General features: G+C 37.6%; 1 protein-coding gene across 1 annotated transcript; it reads right to left on the bottom strand.

Moving 5' to 3' along the window:
• Window positions 1-8,038: 8,038 nt before the first annotated feature.
• Fbxo45 (F-box protein 45) lies at window positions 8,039-24,167 on the bottom strand. The gene is made up of 3 exons (XM_046457948.2): window positions 23,524-24,167; window positions 15,619-15,975; window positions 8,039-11,408 (listed from the first exon to the last, which is right to left on the bottom strand). The coding sequence occupies exons 1-3, from the start codon at window positions 23,839-23,841 to the stop codon at window positions 11,223-11,225; spliced, it is 861 nt and encodes a 286-aa protein (XP_046313904.1). The 5' UTR covers window positions 23,842-24,167; the 3' UTR covers window positions 8,039-11,222.
• Window positions 24,168-24,182: the final 15 nt, after the last annotated feature.

Genomic DNA, 24,182 nt, shown 5'->3' with positions numbered 1-24,182 from the left:
AATATTTGTAGTTTAGGATTTTGATTTCTAAGTGGCTGGATTGCTTTGTTAACATAAATTTGACACATAGTTGGGCTGTTAGCCATCCCTTGAGGGAGTACTTTCCATTCATATCTCTGATCAGGACCTTCATGATTCAGTGCAGGGATAGTAAATGCAAAATGTGGACTATCCTCAGGATGAATTGGAATTGAAAAAAAACAATCTTTAATATCTATAGCTAAAACGTACCAGGTTTTTGGCAAAGCAGACAATTGAGGAATCCCTGATTGAGCAGGTCCCATAATAACCATCTCATTATTAATGGCTCTTAAATCTTGCAATAATCTCCATTTACCAGATTTCTTTTTAATGACAAAAATGGGAGTATTGTAAGGAGATACGGAAGGTTGTATATGTCCCTCCGCTAATTGTTGTTTGACCAGGTCATGGGCTGCTTGTATCTTTTCTTTAGTCAGGGGCCACTGAGGAACCCATACTGGTCTATCTGATTTCCAAGTAATTTTTATTGCCTCAGTGACCCCTTCTGAAAACCCAGTCCATGTCTATTTATTCCCTGATCTATTTGAATTGGTGCTGCTATGCCTTGTTCTCCTAATCTTTTTTCTTTCCTGAAACCTTGTCTAGCCCTAATAGTGGGCGCATTTGGATTGATGTTATTTGTTAATGTCAAACCTAATTGATCTAGGACATCTCGTCCCCATAAATTTATAGGAAGATGATCCAATACATATGGCTGTATAGTTCCTTCACATCCTTCAGGATCCTTCCAATCTAATACCATTGCACTTCTATGGGGATTAGTCGCCACTCCTAGGCCTCGAAGCGTTTGAGTGGCTTGTTGTAACGGCCAATGTTTTGGCCATTCTTGACGAGATATGATGCTAAGGTCTGCACCTGTATCCAGTAGTCCATTAAATTCATGTCCTTGAATATTTAGTTTTAGCATGGGACGAGAATCTAAATTTAAAGACAGCATAGCCCAATCTACACCTGTGGAGCCTAATCCCCTGGAACCTCTTTCTATAGTACTACTGGAAAATTTATCATGTAGGCTGGGTATTATTAATAACTGTGCTATTCTATCTCCTGGTGAAATTACTGATATACCCTTTGGAGAGCTAGCTATAATTTTTATTTCACCTTCATAATCGGGATCAATTACCCCGGGACTTATCATAAGTCCTTTTAGCGTAGAAGAACTGCGTCCTAACAATAAGCCTACTGTTCCTTGGGGAAGAGGTCCTTTTACTCCTGTGGGAATGATTTGAACTCCCATCTCTGGAGTTAGTACTGCTCTGGCGGAGGCGCAGATGTCCAACCCTGCGCTTCCTCTGGTTCGTCTGATGAGAGATCTGATGGATAATGTGTCCTGGGCACTACCCTGATGGTGTTGCTGGGTTCCTCCATGGTGTTTCTGGGTTCCTCCAGTGCCCCGTACATTTGTGGTCGTGGGCCCCGGAGCATTGGGCCCCCCTGTCCGTTTTTTGGCAATGGAGCTCGATGCCTTTCTCCACGATATCGTGGGTAAACACTTGGTCCTTGTCTGTTTTTTGATAACGGAATACCCTCTATGGTGGTTTGAGAACGGCATTCATTAGCCCAATGTTTCCCTCTACGGCATCGTGGGCAAATACCCGGTATTCTATTCGTTTGATATCTAGCTTTGTTAAACCCTCCTCCTATGGGGCAACTCCTTTTAAAATGTCCTGTTTGATCACAATTATAGCATGTTTTTGGCCTGGCATCTAAAGCCTGTTGTACTGCTGCTAAGACTTGCCCTTGTTCATTAATGTCTCTACATAATTTAATATATGTGTTTAAATCTTCATGTCTCCATGGTCTAATGACCTCTCTGCAACAACGATTTGCTTGGTCATAAGCCAGTTGTTTTATAAATGGCATTGCCTGTTCTGTATCCCCAAAAATTCTGGAAGCTGCTTGAATAAGCCTATCTACAAATTCAGCGTAAGGTTCATTAGTTCCTTGTATTACCTTAGATAATTGACCTTGTAAACCTCCATGCCCCTGTAAAGTTTTCCATGCCCTAACCGCATCTACAGCAATTTGTGCGTATACGCCAGGATCATATTCAATTTGTTGCCGTTGACCCTCATAAGGTCCTTTTCCTAACAACATATCTAGATTTCTTTGAGGGTAACCGGCTGCTGCATTTCGTCTAGCTGTCTCCCTGCAAAATTCCTCATTGGCAACCTTCCATAACAAATATTGTCCTCCATTTAGCACAGATTTACACATACTAGCCCAATCTGCTGGCGTCATGTCCAAGTTGGTAATGGATTCGACCATGCTTACAGTGAACGGTGCTTGAGGACCATAGGTTGTTACAGCCTCCTTTAACTGCTTCACTGTTTTGAAATCTAAAGCACGGTGAATTCGCTGCCCTCCTGCCTGCTCAAGTACAGGGCATGCTAATCTTTGAGGTCCTGTCTCAGGATCCCATCTATCAACTACAGGGTTTGAGGGCCACTCAGCTATCTCCATAGGGGGAGCTGTTGGTTGAATTACGCCCTCTGGTGATAGAACGGTGTTAGTAGCAGCCTCCTGTTGTAGCTTTTTCCCTAATAGCTGTTTCTCCTCTAAGCTTTCTTCCTTTAAATTTTCTTCCTCTGTCTGACTAGCTTGAGAGACCTTCTCTTTTGCTTGATCTAAAATGTCTTTCTCCATGGTCTGAACCTCTAACAATTTACTTAACACTCTTTCAGTTTGTTTTTTACTAATTTCTAATCTGTTATAAAGATAACGCAACCCAGTAAGATAACACAAAACAAAACCGAAACAGGATGAAACAAAAACGGAACAAAAAATCGTTGTATCAATTTTCCTATTTTCTTGACATGTGCATTTGTGGTCTATTTCTATCTCTTCCTCAGGGGCGAACAACTTCAAACCTTGAGCCAACCATTTTTCCCAATCTGCCTGAGAAAATTCTAGGGATAGGCAGCTTGAAACAAACACAAAACAAATCAAAACAAGAACACATTGTTTTTTAAAATGGTCGCCCATTCTCTCGCCTTCCCTTAGGGGCAAGCAATTTCACTTACCCCGAAGCTTCAGACGTTCCCGGAACGGGCCGCCAAATGCCGCAGTCTGGCTGGGCACAAATCACGAGCCACTGAAGCAGGAACAAACTTTATTTTTAAACTGCAGGAAAACACTTCACACAGCTCCCGGGAATCCTCCCGAACGCGCCAGGAGGCTTGTCCAGGAACCCCCAGCCGGAAATATCTCTCCCGGAAATCCCTCCTCCTGCACTTCCCCAACCAATGGGAACTCTCGGGGAATCCCTGGAAATCCCCATGAGAACTCCAAAATAGTGCGAGAACTCAAAAGTTGCGGCAGAGGCGGATAGTAATGCCTCGCCTGTCAATCAATACTGTTGGCAAAATGCCAGGGGCCATACAGACTCGGCCGTGGCTCTCAGCAATAGACTTTATCCATCCTGGGCATCTTATCTTTTAAAAGCTTCCCAGTTATATAGTAACTTGATTGTGATGGAAAATGTGCATGTCAAAACTGAACAAATTGAACAATTTAAATGTAGATAGCTTATTGTATGTCAATTCTCAGTAAAGCTGATGTAAAAAACAAAACAAGGGGCTCAGGGGTAGCTAGCCCACTGGCTTAGCCTGTGGGAGGCGCTGGGTGATCCTCAGCACCACATAAAAATAAACAAAATAAAGGTATTGTGTCCAACTACAACAACAAAAATAAAATAAAATAAAAAATAAGTGCGAGCATATAAATAAATAAATAAATAAAACGAGCTTTCCAGGTGATTCTAGTGGGCATGCCAAAATGAGAACCATTGAGCTAGGTCAACCTCCTTTTAGCAGATGAGGAAACAGACCCAGAAAGGAAGAAGTCTGCTCAGGAAACTGTCATGGCTTACAGCACCTCCAGGATTTGGAACTGGTAGCTTCTGAACTACTAATCCAGTGGTCTTGCCTAAAAACCAAATGATAGAAAATTACTGAGCTCCTCAAAAAATTAAAAAGAGGCATTTGAAAAGTTTTAAGCATTAGAATTGTAACTCAGAGTTGAAAAGTTTTAAGTATTAGAATTGTAACTCAGAGATGTGGGGCATGGGAGAGGAATATCTAAATCACCAACATTTAATTGTAGGCTGTCCTTTCAATGTCTATACTAGGTACACCTCCCTTCACTGGTCCTACTGAATGGTGGAGCTGGTAGAATCAGAGGAAAGCAACTCATTAGCATCCCCCCACCCCTTCCTTCCCAGGGCACTCTACTACTGAGCTACATCTCCTTTATAATTTTTATGTTGAGACAGGGTCTTGCTGAAGCTGACCTTCAATTTGTTAGCTTTCTGCCTCAGCCTCCTGAGTCACTAGGATTATGGGCATGTGTCATTGCACCCAGCTTCTCATCAGCATTTGTTTTAGTTGACTGTTCACTATCTCAACTATAATCTTATTAGTTCTAACTGCCTTTTTTTCAGTGGGTGGGTACTGGGAATTGAACTCAAGGGCACTCAACTACCGAGTTATTATGGTTATTATAAATTAACAACCACCGAGCCACATCTCCAACCCTATTTTGTATTTTTATTTATAGACAGTGTCTCACCGAGTTGCTTAGCACCTACCTTTGGCTGAGGCTGACTTTGAACTCACGATCCTCCTGCCTCAGCCTCCCGAGCTGTGGGATTTATAGGTATACACCACTGCACCCAGCGATAATATGGCCACTTTGATAATATAAATTCTGCCATCCAGGAACATGGTAGATCTTTCCATTTTCTGAGGTCTTCTTCAATTTCTTTCTTTAGTGTTCTGTAGTTTTCATTATAGAGGTTGCCTGGCACCTGGCTTCCAACTGCCTTTTGAATCTAACTTAGATTCAACATGTTTGCAAGTTAATATATTGACACCACCACCCAATCTATTTCTTCTTTTTGATTCCCTAATAAAAAGAATACCATTATTCTCCATGTCCACACTAAACTGGGTGCCTCACTCTTGACTCCTTAGATTGGCTATTATGACCTGGCCTCAGTTTCCTTGATCCATGACCTGTCCCATTTCTCCAGTATGCATCATTTTCAGATATACTGGACCTCCTTATGCCTTTGTATCACAGCACATACTATTCCCTCTTCTTACAATCTTCGTTAATATAAATCTTAATCAACTTCTAAGACACCACTTAGCTATCTCACCCCAGGTTAAGTTGAATATTCAGTCTCCTATGCCACCCTGGACCTCATACATAATTTCACTAAAGCAACTTTTCCACTGTTTCATGGTAGTCTATTTCCACATTTGTTTTCATGCTAACTCATAAGCAACTTCAGAATAGACCTTTCTCTGCCCCCTCCATATCCCTATTATATCCTACTAGCACATCCCTAGTAACTGACAAGAGCCTGGTACATAATAGGCACAAGAATCTATTTAATGAATTCTTTTCTTTTAAATATTATTTTTAGTCATAGATGGACCCAATACCTTTGTTTTATTTATTTTTATGCGGTACCAAGGATAGAACCCAGTGCCTCACATGTGCTAGATGAGCACTCTACCACTGTGCCATGATCCCAGACCCCCATTTAATGAATTCTTATTTTTTTTTCATTCTTTCTAAATTACTGAGTTACTGTAGGTGGGCAAGGAGATCCTTCATAATTTCAGAAGCTATGGTGCAGTTACAGCTACATAAAAACCCGGCATGGCCTAGGGAGTCAGTAACAGTTCCATATGATTCCATAGGTAATTAAGTTCACTATTCCAATAGGCTGTATTTGAAAGCATGGATGCATTTAGCTGCTTCCAAAAATTTGATGCAGTCTTTGCTACCACTATGCCTTTCAGCAAATAGCCATCTGTCCTCTACTGCTCTGGAAAATTTGGCCATGAACAATATCATTCTTTGGCCTATTGGGGGGGTGGGGATAGATGTTACTGACAACTCATCCTAACCTTAAGCCTGCTTTCCTTCAAAGTTGGAGGTGGTCAACAAAGGGCATAGATGAATAAACCGGCAGGGAAAAGAAAACAAAATAGCTACATTAAAATTAACAGGTACATCATCTATTCTCATTATAATGCACCTTTAATTAATCAAATTTAGGATACTATGTTAAAAAATTATTTCAAGGAGTCTTTCTTAAGGGAGATAGGAACTTAAAACCATTCCCATTATTTTATTTCACCTCTCCCAATTTATTTGTAGAGGAAAGGAACAGAATACAGTATATCATATTAAGTATCACACCATAGGATAGGGCTTGACTTCCCTTATCTTTTTCTTATGCTTTCCTGTTTAAAAGAAACAAATTAAACACCATCAATAGGGTGACCTAAGGAAACTCCCTAAAGATTCTTGAGTCAATCATTATGAAATCCTATGTACAAAGGCTGAATAATGCATGACAACTTCAAATCCTGCAGGACTGCTTTCAGGAAACTATATTAAGATTAGAGAACATGATGCTGTCAACAATATTCTAATGACTACATTAAATAAACAGCAATTGGTTTGGGGGAGGATCTAAAAATGAAACTAGGACAACAGACTGGTGAAGCTGTCCCTATCGTCTCTTTCCATTAAACAAAAAGATACAGAAATTTCACACCTCCTTAATTTTCTATTAGGAAATTAATTTTAACATTAATATATTAAGAAACTTTTAGCAACATGCACTGATTCTCTTCTAAGCTTTGTATCTTGGAGGCCACTTGTTAAGCCAGTCCTAGACTAGTATGCTGCCTCTTCTAACTCTTGGCAAACAACCTACATAATCAACTGTTAGCTGGGGTTGTGCCAACAAGGAACAAGATCTACAGAATTACTGTTCCCTGTCTACATTCCCTTCTAAACATTCTATTTTTAAAAGTCATGGAATTTATAGGTTAATTTCTTCACTACCTTTGGCTACAAGGCACCCCAATTTTTCTGAACAATGTATAAAATTTTTCTTTTCCAAAATGTAAGCAATCACAGGTGGTTAAGCTTTGTTTTAACTTTTTATTAGGAAACTAAAGCAAAACAACATAATTCCAAAAAATTAAAATACAGAATTCTAGTTTCAATTCTGAACAAATACGAAATCTACACCAAGAACTAAAAATCAGTTTACCAATATTTACAAATAAAGGGGAATGGCTAAAATGCATTCACAATAATTATTTTTTCTTCATTAGCCTTGGATTTGCATCTCTTTCCTTTCTGCTTCACTTGGACTAAGACAAAGAATTTCTCATCTATCTTTTGTTAAATATCCTATAACTGTAGAGGAATTTTTGTCTTTCTATGTAGTTTTCTCTGTTCCTCAACATATATGTAAGCCTACTGAGCTTAAAGATGTGAACACAAAGATGAGTCCATCAGAGACCCTGTCCTAGTTTAGGGAGTTAAGACACCAATAAATAATCAATAAATATAAATAATTTTATGCAAAGTATAAAGTCATACAGCATGAGTTAAGTATAGATACATATAAAACTAAGAAAATTTCAAGGAAGGAGAGATTACATTCAGCTAAAGGGAATGAGGAATGTTTTATAAGGATTGCATTTGGCTTGGGTATGGACTCTTCCTTCCTAATAAAGGCTTCAAAGTGGGCCTATCTACCACAGTCCCAACTATGGTGGTCTTGATTTCTGGAAAGTAATCTTTTAAACACTAAGATTTAAAACTCCTTAAGCTTCTATCTCTTCAAACAGTTTATTTCTTAAAATTAGCCAAAAAATACTAGTTAGAGTTTACATAAACAGTAGTTTGGGGACTTAAGTTAAAAGTTAATAATCATTTCTATAAAGTTTAGGGTTTTGTTATTTTTTAAACTCCCCAGTCAAATCATATGTGAAAGGCAGAAGAGGCCTAATCATTAAGCCATGATTTCATATATTCAACTGGGCAAGACCTACTTGGCTTTAGGTGCCTTACCTTATATGAATAAGAATGAAAGATGAAATAAATAGCTTGATATTTAAAAGTCAAAATAATGAAAAAGTAAATGGCAACTATGAAATGATATCTATTAACCACAAAATTCCTTGTATAAAAAATTTTAATGAGTTATAAGTCAATGAACATTATTACAGACTTTAAACCTATTGATAGTCCTTTCTTTCCTATGTAAAATCAGATAAATAAAAACAGTCTATCTCAAGTATGACAGAAGACCATTGTCTGAATATGGGTAATGGTAATGTTTGCTTCCACATCTGCATACTTCATTAAAAGAACCAAAGAGTGAGCTCCCAGTTACCCAAGGCAACACAGTAAATTTAATTACACATTTTTTCCTGATCATGGTTGCAGTTGAAATAGAACAAATATTACTTTGCTTTTCATCCTTAGCACAAGCACTTTCCCCTTATTTTTTCCTTTACCCTCAATATCCTTGTGAGGTAGTGAAGGGAGGGAGCAAGAATTTTCTATTTTGCAGATGAGAAAAGTAGGTGAGTTTTAGAATAATGGTTCTCAACCTTGGTGGCTTTTTGGAATCACCAGGAAGTTTTAAAATATCCTTTAGGCCAGATCACATTCTGGACCAACATCAGTGTCTTAGGATATGGGACCCAAGCATAAATTTTTTATTTTCCTATGGTATTGAGGATTGAACCCAGGGCACTCTACCACTGAGCTACATTCCCAGCCTTTTTTTTTTTTTTTTTTGAGACAGAATCACCCTAAATCGCTGAGTCTGGCCTCCCACTTTCAATCCTTCTCCCAATTTGCCAAGATTACAGGTGTTTGGCCCCTGAGCCTGGTAAACATAAATATTTTAAAACAAACTCCTAAGTGATTCCAAATACAGGCAAGGTTGAGAACTATTGGTTTAAGTGATTTATACTCAATCTTCAGGTGCAACTATCTTCTACCTAAATGCTCTCTCAGCAACAATGAAAAAGAGATCTCCTTGAATATGGTAGCAGTTTGTTTTAATCATCTGGACAGTCACTGCTGGTCTCTAGTAACAAATTGATCCATCAGGATATAAATGATGATTCTTTATTCTCCTGATGCTCATGCTAACTACGAAACTCCATTTTACAAAACTTGCAAAGGGGATATTTGGGAATTCAAATCTTTGATATAAGAATGGCTTGTTGTTAAATATTTAGGCAATTATTGGACTCTAGGTTCAATATGGAATGAATAACCATGTTTTTGTTTTCCAGTAAGCACCTTCAAAACTTTGTTGTAAATGAACATTTACTAACAAGACAAAATAGAAGTTATAAACAAAATTCTTAGCAGATGCTCTTGGAATTGACCATATCACAACCTGAAAATGCAACAAGTACTTAAAGGTCTTTATCACTTTCTAGCTAGTCAATCTGCATCCTGAACCAGTTCTCTTTAATCATTTAGACTTAGCCAATTGAGTTGTTCTACACCAAGAAAAACCAATTCCTGTGTCAGCTGTATTCTCTAATACATTTAACATATACTTTCACTCTGTACAAGGCAGCTTTTTCTTGACATGGATATCAAAAAGAATCTTTAACAATCTTTTTTTTTTGTTTCAAACAACATACCAAATGCACAATTAATACTTGTAAACCTTTCAGGTAACAATAACAAATCTTTGTTCTATGGCTGACATCTCCTGCTTCATAGGGATTTTGATAATTTTAACTCTCAAGGAGCAACCCAAGAACCCCAGCAAGCTGCTTGCTGTCCCTAGTTTTATTAGATTTAAAATTATACATACGGCAATAATTTAAAAAGTACAAATATTTCACTTGCCTTAATTGTTATGTATCTGAAACCATACAATTTATACTTTCATACAGAAAGATGTTTGTTTCTCTTCTAACAAAAGAAAAATCTCAGCTCATGTGTGTTGGATTGTTAATTCAAAAGAGTGTTAATGAGGAAAAAAAAAAGATTTATCAAAATAGGATGTTAAGCTCTCCTCCAATGAAAATTTCAAAACATTGCCAACCTGAAGTTCTCAGCACAAGGTGTTATATTTCAAGTCCCATGGGGGCAATTATCTATAATGAGATTAATAAAATTAACCTGGGTTCAGGTTGGCACTGTTTCAGATGGGTAGGTAAACATTTTTGATAGCCCCAATGAAGAGTTTGAGGCTTGGACTGTTACATGATGTAAACAATATGAAATTAAAAAACTTTAATATCTACAGCATTATAAAGTTAAAAATAAAAGAATCACTGATTAATTCTTTTCCTAGGTTGTATGACTAATAGCGTTCATATTTGAGGACTGTAAGAGCACATGGCATTGTTTTCTGTTATGAGACACTTTCTCAGAAAGCCAAAAAAAAAAAAAAAGATACCAAAATACGTATATTATTATTATGTTTAGATCATGTTTACTGATATATGAATAATTAGAAATAGACTTGTCTTCCCTCAATCTTTAGCCAGGAGATTGAGGAGTCTTAACTATAATTTTGATGGTTTAACTAAACAAAAATCAAAACAAGCCAACAACAGACAACAGACTATAACAGTTATGGGAACTGAATCAAAAGTAAGACCAAATGAGCCAATACAATACATCTCCTCTTAAAATCCTCCTCTTTGAAGTTACCCAATTGTCCCTAAATGTTATTTTGATTTTGTACCATGTAGTGGTTTTTAAGAAACTGAAATAGAACAAAGCAACCCTTTGTCCTTTTTTTTTTTTTTACAGTTCTTTTTTACACACATATTGTATATACAACTCTTAAAATAGCTGCACAATTTTATTTCTCATTGTTAGAGAAGTGCAGTCCAAGCAGACCATGCTTCTCAATATATTAAAAATATTAAATAAAACCCAACCAGTTTCATACTTTTCTAATAGTCAAGCTGGCTGGAAAAAAAGGGACTGGAGAAAAAACAGGCAGTTGTAAGATGGGATCAATCTTTTTCACAAACGCATTATTTAAAAATCCTTATCCCTTTTACGGATGTCCCTAAAATCTCACCTTTAAAGTTGGAAATAACACATTGCTAACATAGAGACAAAATCTGTTGCAACATGCATATGTCAACTGCCCACTCAACCAACTGCAACCCTGAGGATTTTTCTGGCCCAGTGGAAAGAGGAAACACTAAGATAATCTGTTAATAGAGTTGCTTCTCCAGTTTACAATTTCATGTGTTTTTCAGGATGTTTCTTGGACATGCACATATGACACTGTCACTTCATGATTCTACTTTCCACAAGTAGATCTCTTCTCCAGTCTGTCTTTCATCCCAAGAAAGCCACTGTCATCCATCCAAGGGTTTTCCAAGGTAAACCAAAGTCACTTCTGTGTTGCCATATACAGCAGAAACTGCTGGATATAAACAGGCCTTTGGAAGTCCTCTAAAGGCAACCCCCAGGAACTCATATCCACGTTCAAAAGCTAAAGTCTTATCTTCCATGTCCAAGATGACTCGAATTCTTTCTCCTATCTGCAAAAAGACATCAAAAGACGGTCAGAAGGGCTGGGGTTGTGGCTCAGTGGTAGAGTAGAGCGCTTGCCTAGCAAGTGCAATGCACTGGGTTCAATCCTCAGCACCACATAAAAATAAATAATTAATCAAATAATTTTTTTAAAAAGGTTAGAAGAAAATACACCAAAGGCATAGCCAGAAGAAACATGACACAAATTAAGAAGTTAAAATATTACTAAGAAAAAAATATTTTTAATGTTATCTAGAAAAATAAGAAGGGAAACCTTTTGGTCAGAGAGAAACATCTAGAAGAACAATATTCTCATCAAAAGTGCTTATTCTGATCACTTTTTTGAGACAACATGGGATCCACATTTAATTACTAACAATTTAAATGTTCCCCCTGAACTGTCCCCAGATTTTATATATTCTTTGCTTAAAGATGCTTCTTAAGCAAGTTAACACTAACATCTGTAACTTGGTATATTTTGCCAAAAGCTATATAAATAACCTTCTCAAATCACTATTGAATATACACACATAGAACGTTATTCAGCTACAACATGGATTAACATGAAAACATTATGCTAAATAAGCTAGACATCAAAAAAATAAATATTATATGATTCCATTTATATAAAATATCTAAAATAATTAAATAGAGACAGAAGGTAGAATGGAGGTTACCAAGGGCTAAGGAGCAGGGAAAATAGGGAGTTATTGTTTAGTGAATTTGGAGTTTATGTTGGGGATCACAAAAAATGTTTTGGGTATAAATAGCAGTGGTGGTTACACAACATTGCATTGTTGTTTGCTTACAAAGTGTTAAAATAATAAATGTGCTATGTATGTTTTACCATGATTTAAAAAAAAAATCACTATAGTAAAACACTCAATAGGCTTAAGTTTACAAATCAGTTCCAATGTGGAATTTATATAATCATGGAAAATTAAACCTGTCTATATTATTCTAAAAATTTAGAATTGGCTTTACTGAATAGTCAATTTGTGGTCCAGTTATAAGAGTTCAGACTATTTAACTAAATTGGAAGCTCAATATGTTCATTTCTTTCTCCATTTTGAAAAGCAAAGAAGAATATTTCATCTTTACAGTTTGCATCTATAAGAGAGTTGCATTTATATATTCAGAGGTAGAAAGTTCAAATATTTACAATAAAAAAATCAAAATTTAATAATTCCTGATTATAATTCCTATCATTGTCATTTACTTTCCTTTGCTGCATTTTCCTGTCACCAATAGTTACCAACGTCTGCTTTTTCCTTTCCTTTGCCCAACATAAAATAAACTCATATCTTACTCTGTGGACCTAAGAACCTCCAAATCATCACCATCAATGTTACTAACAAAAACAACACCAACAACAACAAAATGGAAATAATATTTTGTTGAGTAATTGTGTATTTCATTTGCATTGTGCCATTTAATCCTCATGTAAATCCGAAGAGTTACTCATATTTCACAAAAGACATGACTAAGAAGACAGGATTAATCCTGCTAAAATTTTTAAGTTTGCTTCAACTTTGAGCTACACCATGCATACAGAGTAGGAAGCAAAAAGTAAGTCTTACTAGCTACAGAGGGAAGTGAATAAAACTTGAGGATGGCATAGCAACTGGAAACTGCAAGAAGGAACTCCAGAAGCAAAAAAAAAAAAAAAAAACCACAGAGAGGGTGAGCCCATAGGTCTGATAATAAAGTCTGCCCAAATCCTTTGAGACTACAAGGATTACAGAAGCCAGGGAAACCCCCAGGAAACCAGACTGAAAAGCAGCAAAGGTGACAACATTAGAACTTGAAAAAACTGGGCAATAAGCATTAGCTACTTCATACCACGTGGGAGATCAAGTTTATGGTTTGAGTCCAGGTAAATTAAATACTTACCATTATAAGAAAACCTACACTCTTCAGAGAATAAAACAAGTTTCTAGAAAAACAAAACATTCCAGAGTTTTATAAATAATAAAACATATTATCTACATTCCAGTTTCAACAACAACAACAAAAAGACTTTGTAGGAAAAGAAAAGGAGGTTGAGGGTAGGGGGTTTGTCAGCAGAAACTGACTCCAAGTAGGCCTATGTGTTACATTTGGCAAAGACTTCAAAGTAGCTATTCTAATGTGTCTCTCAGCAACAATGAGTCTAAATGTGTCCAAAGAATAAAATAGTACTTAGTAGTGAATAAGCAGAAAATCTCAAAGAGAAAAACAAACTCTAAATAAAGAAACCAGCTTGGCATGGTGACACACTCCTGTAATTCCAGCGGTTTAGGAGGTTTCTGAGACAGAAGGATAGCAAACTTGAGGCCAGCCTCAGCAATTTAGTAAAAACAACCCTGGGTTCAATCCCCAGTTACAAAAATAAATAAATAAGAAAGAAATTCAATGAAAAGTCTAGAGTTAAAGAGTATAATATAACCCAAACTCGTAGCCTCGTTCAATAGCAGTTGAGATGGCAGAAAAAAGAAGCAACGAACTTGAAGATGTTGCATATCCAAAGAACATAGAGAAACAAGCCCGTGTGTGTGTGTGTGTGTGTATCTGTATGTGTGTGTACATAACTTCACAGACACAGAGACATGGACAATATCAAGCAGTCCAATAATTAATTACATTAAATATAAATGAACTAAACACTAGAAAGCAGAGATTATGAGACTGGGTTAGATAAAAATCAATACCACATGCTACATAGGAGACCCACTTTTAATACAAGAGAGAAAAGGGCACCAGGGAGCCCTTTGCAAAATAGTAAACATGAGAAAACTGGACAGGTTACATTAAAACCAGATAAAACAAATTTAAAGGAATCTGAAAAGTCAAAGGTCATTTCATGACTACAAAAGAACTAATTAGACAGAAAGATATAACATTTAAAAATGTACATTTATCCAATAACAGAGCCCATAAATCTATGAAGTAAAGCTGACAGAAAGGAAAGAATAAACAAGGTAGCAAGTGTAGTTTAGGACTTAAGTACTTCTCTCAGTATAAGAACAGAAAAAAAGAAAAATCAGTAACAATACAGAAGACTTGAACCCTATTGACCAACCTGACCTATCACAGAGTATTCCATCAGTTTATATTCTTTCTAGGCACACATGGAACATTCCTCAAAATAGGTCATACATGGGAATTAAACAAGTTAGTAAATTGAAAAAGATTTAAATCAAACAGAATATGTTCTCTGAAAAACACTTGAAGAACTGTCATTACAAAATTACTGCAAAGGTAGTGACAGGAGTTTATCTTTGGTGATTATGAAATCCAGACACCCTTCTATGTAGGGTATTTGCAGAACATAAAAAGACAATGAGGAAAGAATTCTATAAAATAAAATAAAATACTTCCAGGTTTTATAACTCAGGAAATGGAATACATTTTTAGTTTTTCTACTTTAGTATGCCTGATAGGTCATAAATGAGACTACAGATTTCAAGCTACCCATGGCTCTGAAATATGGAATCTATAGTTCCATAAGACTTCTAATTTCTTATCAGATTACTGTGTTTTATACTCTATCACATCTATAGTAATAAGGCTTTTAGAAATAGTAATTATAATTTTGACTCCAGAATAAAATGAGTATGCCTTAAGGCTAAGGTGAAAAGAATTAAAAAATCTAGCAGTTTGTCTGAACTTGTCTGTCTCTAGAAATTATTGACACCTCCAAGGACTTTGAATCCACAGATTAATAAGTAGCTAGCAGAGGGTGAGTTTGCATGTGTATGTATATAGGTGCATTTGTTGAGCTGAGGTACGTAGAAAACAATAATTTGGATATGCCATGATATAGGAAAGATGAAATCTTGATCAAGAACTCACAAACTATAATCCCTGGGCCAAATCTGTCCTGCAGCCCATAAATAAAATCTTATTAGAACACAGTCATGTTCATTTGTTCATATATTATCTACAGCTCATTTGTGCTATAACAACTGTTGAAAGCTGTGATAGAGATTGTATTGATTGCAAAGCCTAAAATACTTACTTTATGACTTTGTACAGAAAATGTTTCCCAATCCTCAATCTAGAACAAAGATGAGTTGTTTATGGTGGAATATGCACTAACAGATATTGAAATACATCATATATACCATTTACTTTAAAATTACCAGAAAAGACATAGCTGCTATATAAAAATTTATAAGCCTAAAACAAATTAAGGTGTGACTGGACAAAGGCCCACAACTGAAAACAGTTTCTCACCTGGTATTTTGGTGCATTGTTGCATTGTGGAAAACTGCCATTGACTTCCCCATTATGTAGTAGATTATTGTCCACCAGATTCCAGCCCCAGCTCTGGTCGTCACTTCCCAGCAATGCCACATAACCTTGGCACTGCATGGGGGCCCGTTTTGTAGCAATTCCAATCACTGCCACAGTGCCCAGAGGGCCCTCCCACCACACTTCCCATGCATGGCGGCCCTCACTGAAACCGATCTTGGTCCTTGCACCATCAGTGCTCTGAGCGATAGGGTTTCGATGCAAAGTAAAGCCATTCTTCTTAATATAGACATTCCTGGAGCAGTCATTAGTGCTGAAGGCATGTTGGAAAGCACGTACCTAAAAAGATGAGAAATAGACCAAAGAAAAAGAAATTTGTTTTTTCTTAAACACTGAGAAGTACCCAAACTTCAGACTATATGTTTCTAAAAAATAAGTTTATATATTTTTAAATAACATAATAAGTATTTCCAAATAATGGCTAAAGTTTCAGGATGGGATACTAATATAAAACATTGCATAACATTAAGATAACTGCCAAATGCAAAGTGTGGTGGTATAGTAGCACATGCTTGTAATTCCAGCAACTCTGAAGGCTGAAGCAGGAGATTGCAAGTCTGAAGCCAGTCTCTGCAATTTAGCAAGACCCTTTCTTAAAATAAAAAATAAAAAGGGCTGGGACATAGCTCAGTGGTACAGAAACCCTGGGTTCCATCTCTAATAACATACATTCACCTCCCCCACCAACTGGAGCCAGACACTGGAGCATGCCTACAGTCCCAGCTACTTGGGAGGCAGTGGGAGAATCAACTGAGCCCAAGAATTCAGGACCAGTATGGGCAATATAGCAACCGAACCACAGTAACCCTGTCTCTTAAAATAAATATGTACATACCTATACATAAATACATAAACAGAATTACTGCAAAATGTTTCATCACTGACCAAATTTCAAATTACAGTATTTCTCCAAATGGACTTCTTGAAACATTAAAAAAAATTACAAGAATCCTTATATCATTAGAGATAATACCGAAATGTTTATGGATGAAATGATATCTAAGAGTTGCTTTAAAATACTCAGGAATGGGAGAGTGCATGAGGTAAACATGACCATAGATTTGTCACTGGTCACCGGTAAAGCCTGGTGATGGTATAGGGAAGCTCAAACTATTTTCTCTGCTTTTGCCTATATTTGATCTTTTTATATAAAAAATTTTTCAGGGGGGCTGTGGCTGTGGCTCAGTGGTAGAGCGCTCGCCTAGTATGCGTGAGGCACCAGGTTCGATCCTCCCCACCACATAAAAACAAAGTAATGTGTCCACCTAAAACTAAACATACACAAATAAATAAATAAATATTTTTAAAAATTTTTTTTCAGGGGCTAGGGTTGTGGCTCAGTGGTAGAGCAATTGCTTAGCATGCGTGAAGCAATGGGTTGAATCCCCAGCACCACATAAAAATAAACAAATAAAATAAAGGTATTATGTCCATCTACAACTAAAAAATATTTTTTTAAATTTTTTGATATTAGCAATGATGCCATGGAAAACAATTATATTTTAGGGCTGGGGATATAGATCAGTGATAGAACATTTGCCTAGCATGTGCAAAGCTGTGGGTTCAATACCCAGCACCACACACACATATTTGTATAAAACATATGTGTCTATATAAATGTGTAAAAATATATTTATGCATAAATACATGTACACATATATTTGCATGTCAACACATGTGTGTATATGTATAAATAATATACAAAATAAAGACCTTAGTTATAGCAGCTCTATAACTTATAAAAACTTTACTAGCCACAAACTACCTTAAGTCCTCAGTTTATTTTCTAGGTATTACTCATACACTAAGACATCACCACTCTGATTTTTCCAAATCAAATAATCTCCTAGATAACATCTAAAACAGTAGACTTTTTCATAAAGAGATGGTCATTAAGAGCAGTTACCAATAGGATCCTTCAGTAATTACAAATTTTTCTAAATAAATAATTTCTTCTAAATAGTTCCCCTCTACAAAAAAAAAAAAAAAAAAAACCCTCCTATTTTAATAATTTTAAAAAGTTGCCTTCTATATTATTTTAAAATTTTCCTTCTTGGATGAGGATGTAGTTCGGTGCTAGAGCACATATTTAGCATGAGGGAGGCCCTAAGTTCAATCTCAGCACAGCAATAAATAAAATAAAAATAATATTACAATCCTTTCTTTATTCAAACTACCCCAAAGCAATGGAAGATAGACCTATTGTTCTTGTTAACCAGAGAAATCTATACCAGAGTCACAGTCAGCATTATGAAAGACCTTAAAGGTCATTTACTCCAAACTCAGGGGTTAAAAACACAAACCTGTCAAAAGCTAGGTAATGCAGGAGCCCCCAAGAGAAATCAGGTATCTAGTCCCCTCAGTAAATGTTCAATTCCATTAGCTAGTACTTTACTGTTTCATTGTTGCACTGTTCAGCAGTTTTAAACTGCTTCTTTTAGGTACCCCATGTTTTCATAAGGAGGCTGTAAAACAGATGTAGTCTTAATGTTTTCCCTATCTTGACCATTATTATATACTTGTGAGCACCTAAAAGATCAGAAGTAAAAGTAAATAAGGAAAGAAAATGTCCCCTCACAAGCATTATCTCAATCACTCAAGAGAATAACATCAAGCAAAATAATTCCTCATTATAAAATATTTAGCAGGGCTCAGTGGCACACGCTTGTAATCCCAGTGACTTGGGAGGTTGAAGCCAGAGGACTGCAAGTTCAAAGCCAGCCTCAGCAATTTATAGAGGCTCTCGGCAACTTAGGAAGACCTTGTCTCAAAAAAAAAAAAAAATAAATAAATAATAATAATAATAATAATAATTAAAAGGACTGGGGATGTGGTTCAGTGGTTAAGTACCCCTGGGTTCAATCCCCACAACCAAAAAAAAATTTTTTTAAATTAATATTTCCCTATGCTTATTCTTCAAGTCTCACAAATTCCAGCTGCTTTTTTTCTATCTTTATTCTCTTTGTCATACTGATCAATTAATAACTTCTTCCTCTAACTTCTGTGACATCTTCCTATTTTACTGTAGTGACCCCCAACTATATTCTTTTTATTGGCCACCATTCCTCTGCCCCCTTAAATTCTCCAGTCCTTCACCATGAATTCTTCCAGGCCTGTCTTTCTAAAACAGCATCTTTATTGCATCTCATCCCAGTTAATAACCTTTAACAGTTCCATATCAATTGCAAATTCTTCTGCCTGGCTTTTTTTTTTTTTTTCCCACAGGGGAGTGGGGTACCAGGGATTGAACCCAGGGGCGCTTAACCACTGAGCCACACCCAGGGCCTTTTTATTTTTTATTTTGAGACAAGGTCTCACTAAGTTGCTTAGGGCCCTGCTTAATTGCTGAGGCTGACTTTGAACTTGTGATCTTCCTGCCATAGCATTCCAAGTTGCTGGGATTATAGGTGTACAGCTCCTCTGCCTAGCTTTTGAAGATCTCCAGATTAGATTCTTATTTCCTTTTCTACTTTCCTTGTATCCTTTCTGCTTGCCTCCTCCTACATATTCTCTAACACCACCTCCATGAAGCTATTCTTAACCGAGGCCATCCAACCTCTTTATTTCTCTTCTGAATTCCTATCCACCATTGTCTATATCATACAACACTTAATTATATAGATTTTACTTTCTAACATACCTCTAACCACTTGATTCTAGTAAAAGTATCTTGCCAAAAAAATCTAATCTAAATTTATCAAATTTCTGTAGTAAATATGGGGGACAGAAGAACACGCTAAACAACACCATGAAATCAGCAAAATCCAGTCTCATGACAAAGAAGTTGCAGGGATGAGATGTTAAGATGCATGGGGCTGGGATTGCGGCTCAGCGGTAGAGCAGTCGCCTAGCATGCACAGGGGCCCTGGGTTCGATCCTCAGCACTACATAAAAATAAATGAATGGAATAAAGGTATTGTGCCCAACTACAACTAAAAAATATATATATATTAAAAAAAAAGAAAAGATGCAGAGTCTATCTGTATACTAAAACAGCCTAAAGAGACACAATTAAGAGTTTGCCATGATAGCCTTATATAAATTAAATAAACCATAATAATAAAATTTGAGAATCAGAAATTAGAACACTGCATATTTTATATTAAGAAAATTATTTTCTTTTTAGAAGTGATTAACGGTATCATTATATTGTGTCTAACAGAAATGGATACTGAAAAAATCCAGATGAAATGGAAAAATACCAAATAAAACAATCCATAACTTCTGTCTCAGTCTCATAACAACTTGGATTTTACATTATAGTAAATAGCTTTAAGACCTAGTTTAAATCTGAAATCTAGACAATCAGATGACAAGTATTATGGGACTAACTAATGCTATTTGGTGACATGTAAAACATGAATTTTTAAAAAGAAAACTCCTATCTAAAAAGAACAAAATTTAAAAAAGAAAGAAAACTGCTGGGATTAGATGTGTTGGCAGACCATGTGCCAAGCATGCATGAGGCCTGAGTTTGATTCACAGCAAACAAACAAGCAAATTTAAAAAAGGAAAAGAAAAAAAACAAAAGAAAGAGAAAACCAAATAGACCGACAAACTTTTAATACTTTTCAATTGTACGTTATCCCAAATCTGTTTCAATCCTTTCCGAGTTATTCAGGCTCCTCAGAAATTCTATTTGACTCTGCTCCTTACCCCACTCACCCAGTTAGCTGCCCATCTACATGGATTTGTTGTTTATGATAGCTCTCCCAGTCATCTACTTCTTTCCTCTTACTGTATTTCTGGTATATCATTAACCTCTGCCCTCTTCAGTTCATCTTATGGCCCCCTGTCTTTATTTTTGTGGTACTGGGGATTGAACCCAGTGACACTCTACCACTAAGTTATACCCCAGCCCTTTTTATTTTGAGACAGGGTCTAAGTTGCCCAGGCTCATCTTGAACTTGTAATCCTCCTGCCTCAGCCTCCTGAGTATAGGCATGTGACATTGTGCCCATGGCCTAGTCTCTTTAAAGCACAGCTTTTATTTTGTCACTCTTCCAGTCAAACTTCTATGGGTTTTCCAACTATAGAACAAAGTTCAAACAATATACTGAAAGCTATATTTCAAAAGGCTCATTTCATGATATACCCAGTCCAGCTTATGTTTATAATCATATTCCTCTTCATTCATTCATTCAATATAACTGAACTGTTTTATATTTTTAACCTAGACATTTACTCTAGGCTCGAGTCTTTAACAGCTACCTATCTGTTATTGCTGATTTCTCAAAAACACCATAAATTCTAATCTACCCCAAATGAACTTGTTTGTTTCCAGTCCTCTAAACCTAGCCAAAGTTATTCCCATATTATGTAAGCCAGATACCTAAGAGTCATCCTTGGCACCTCCCTCTTTCTCATCCGTTTCAAATCTATTGCCAAATTCTGCAGATTTACCTTCCTAAACCTATTAATTTCACTCCATCTCCTTCACTATCTACTTTCTAATTTTTTGTCTACCATATCTCTAAGGTCCCCCCACCTACCTCTCCTACACAGTAATGTCAGAAATATCTCCTAAAAATGCAAAATAATCATAACACTAACCCCCATATCCCTAAATTCCTCCTGATTACAATTTGAAATGGCTTCCCTATAGTCTGGCCCCAGTCCACTTCTTCCATCTTATCTCAAACCAGCTTGCTCTCTATGCTCCAGCCACATAGACATATATTTTCTGTCCCTTATACTCATCAGATTCTCTTAAATGGCTCTTCTCTCTCCCCTTGGCCTATTTATCTTTATCCTTCAGATCTCAGTTCATGCATCACTTCCTATGAAGAAAGCATTCCCTGACCTCCGACCTATGTCAAATTCTCCCATAACTGAATCTCAGAACTCCATGTGTCTCTCCTTCATGGTACTTATCAAATGCAGTTTATATTCATTCCCCCATAAGACAAGGCATTCATAAGAGTTTGCTTTTTTTTTTTTTTAAAGATTCTGTTTTTATTCCCCCCTCCCCTAATTTTATCATAACTTCTTTCCCTCCACATTTTTTATTGGTAAATTATATTTATACATAATGGTAGGATTTATTGTTACATTATTTATACATGGACACAATACAGCAATATAATTTAGCCAGTATCACTCCCTTGTACTTCTCCTTTCCTCCCCTCCCCACTGCCTGCTCCCTTTCCTCTATTAAACTGATCTCCTTTTGATTTTCATGAGATTCCCCCCTTTCTGAGTTTGTGGGGTATTTTTATTCACCATTACATCTGCAAAATTAAACATGGTACCTCTGATTTCCTCTTGTTTACCTTCTGTTAAAAATAATTCCTCCTCATAGGATATCCAAATCCATCTCATCTTTAAAATTCGGCTCAATCAAACCTCAACTTCAAACCTCCAATTTTCTACTCAATGACTTCCCTAGTAGACATATCTGACTTCTTCTGAACTAATCTTTCATCCTTAAGACATTAAAAATGGTCCCGTAACATCTAAAAGAACCTATGATTAGTAGTACAAGCCTGGAATACCTAAATGCATGAAGAATACAAACCAAATAGTAACACAGGTTGTCTCCAAGGAGGGGAACTGGGTGGCTTCAAGAAAGGGCCCAAGGGAAGACCTAGCTTTATATCATTGTGCTTTCATTGAAGCTTGACTCACATGAACACATTATCTAATATTTGTAAGATACATATCTATTAGAAGTAAATTATCAAAAAATCTTAATTTAATATAAGCAAAAATAAACTCTATGAGAAAAACTTTAAAAATTAAAAACAAAAAACCACTCATGAAACTCATACATTTATCAGGCAAAGTATAACAGAATTGCAATCTTCTGCACTCTCTTATTTGCCTATAATTCCAGCTACTCCGGAGGCTGACACAGGAGAATTACGGTATGAGACCAGCCTCAGCAACTTAACAAGACTCTGTCCCAAAATACAAAAAAATTAAAAGGGCTAGAAAATGTAGGTTGGAAGTGGTGCACCCCTGGGTTCAATCTCCAGTATCAGGAAGAAAAAATAATAAGAAGAAAGAAAATGAAAAGAAAAAGCTGCTATCCATCTCTGGATCCCTTGTTTATAAGTCCTGTAGAAACCTCGGGGCCCTACCACAACCTGTTACTTGGCATTTTTATTTTCTATTATGAAGGTGACAGGAATATAGACAAGAATCTAGGGGGAAGAAAAGGAAGCAGCAAAAACTGGAACCGGCATGTTAGATGACAAATGGAACAGATGAGAAACATCAAGGTAGAACTATGAAAAAGTTAGCAAGGAAGAAGTCAATAACAGTAGCACAAGGCAGTATTAGGACAATTATCTGGTGCGGAAGGAAGGATGTTCTGTGTCTTTAGTTAGCAGTGTACCTAGGACCACACTTGTAAGCTGGAAATTCAACGGAAGAAGGATAAAGAAAATGTGATTATAAATCAGAGCTTGGAAGAGATTAAATGAATGCAAAGATCTCAGACACTAAGCCCATATTAAAGCAAAATTATCTTATAAAAGTCTATATGGAGACCAAGGAGAAAATTAAGATCAGAGTATTTTAAGGTACAATAGTTGGCGGTCCGTCCTTAAGAGGAAAGAGGGTTGAAAGTAGAACGAGTGATTGATACAAGTGGTGGGAAACCATCCACTCTTTTTTAAAAGTGGACACGAAAGTCGGGTGGGTTAAGAAGCACAACTTCAATCCAAAAGAAAAGAGGATCTTTATGGAGGGGGAATGTGAGGAAGGAGCGGTGGAAAGGCGGGATGGTGAGACAAGGCGTCTGACTCAGAAGCTTAAAGGTAGCACAGAGAGCAGCGCGCAAGACTGGACTAAGGGCAGTAGTGTGACCCGGGGTTCCCTCACCTTGGCCTTGTAGCTGGGCAGGTTGCAGAGGATGTCCGTGCGCAGAGCCTCTTCTGCCAAGCTGCGGGCGCACAGGCTCCGCCACACCTCGCTGTTCTCATCGCCGTGTAGGCAACGGTACCAGTGCTTGCACACCAGGGCGCAGCTCCGCAGCTCCGACAGCTCCAGGTAGGAGAACACCAACTCCAGCACCCGGCTGGGCAGCCGGCCCCCGAGCCCCGCGGACCCGGAGCCCGCGCCCGCGCCCGCGCCCGCGCCGCCACCGCTACAGCCAGCGCCGCCCGAGGCTGCCCCAGCCCCCGAGCCCGGCGCCGCCATCACCTCACCAGCCGGCCCGAGGGCCGCCGCCTCCGCCGCTTCCCCCCGTCTCGGCGCGGGAGGCCAAGCCTCGCCTTGAGACCGGAGCAGCTCGCTCACCGCCCCTTTCAGGGCCAACCGCCGGCGCCTCCACCACTCCCGCCCCTGCCCGGGGGCGTCCGCTGCGCGCCCCGCCTCACTGAGGGCAGAAGCACCGGCTGCACGGGCGTCCCCTGCCCCTCCCCCGCGGCTCAGTGCGGGCGCCGAAACCGCCCGACTCGCCCAGCCTCCTCGAGGCGAGCCGGTGGCTCCGCCATGCGGGTTGAGGGCACGAAGCAGGGGCGCACGCCCAGCTCGCTGGC

The sequence above is a fragment of the Marmota monax genome, unplaced genomic scaffold (genome assembly GCF_021218885.2).
Source record: "Marmota monax isolate L192 unplaced genomic scaffold, Marmota_monax_Labrador192_F-V1.1 WCK01_AAM20220418_F8-fsc00052, whole genome shotgun sequence".
Classification (NCBI taxonomy): Eukaryota; Metazoa; Chordata; class Mammalia; order Rodentia; family Sciuridae; genus Marmota; species Marmota monax.
The sequence above is the reverse complement of the archived record's forward strand: the minus strand, read 5'-3'. Positions and strand labels throughout refer to the sequence as shown.

Bases quoted from the DNA above. Each gene is read 5' to 3' on its own strand.
- Fbxo45 (XM_046457948.2), bottom strand. From the start codon at position 23,841: ATGGCGGCGCCGGGCTCGGGGGCTGGGGCAGCCTCGGGCGGCGCTGGC. The intron at 15,976-23,523 runs GTGAGGGAACCC...TCATCTTTTTAG, and splicing joins TGCCCAGCTACAAGGCCAAG to GTACGTGCTTTCCAACATGC. The intron at 11,409-15,618 runs GTGAGAAACTGT...GTCTTTTTGCAG, and splicing joins ACAATGCACCAAAATACCAG to ATAGGAGAAAGAATTCGAGT.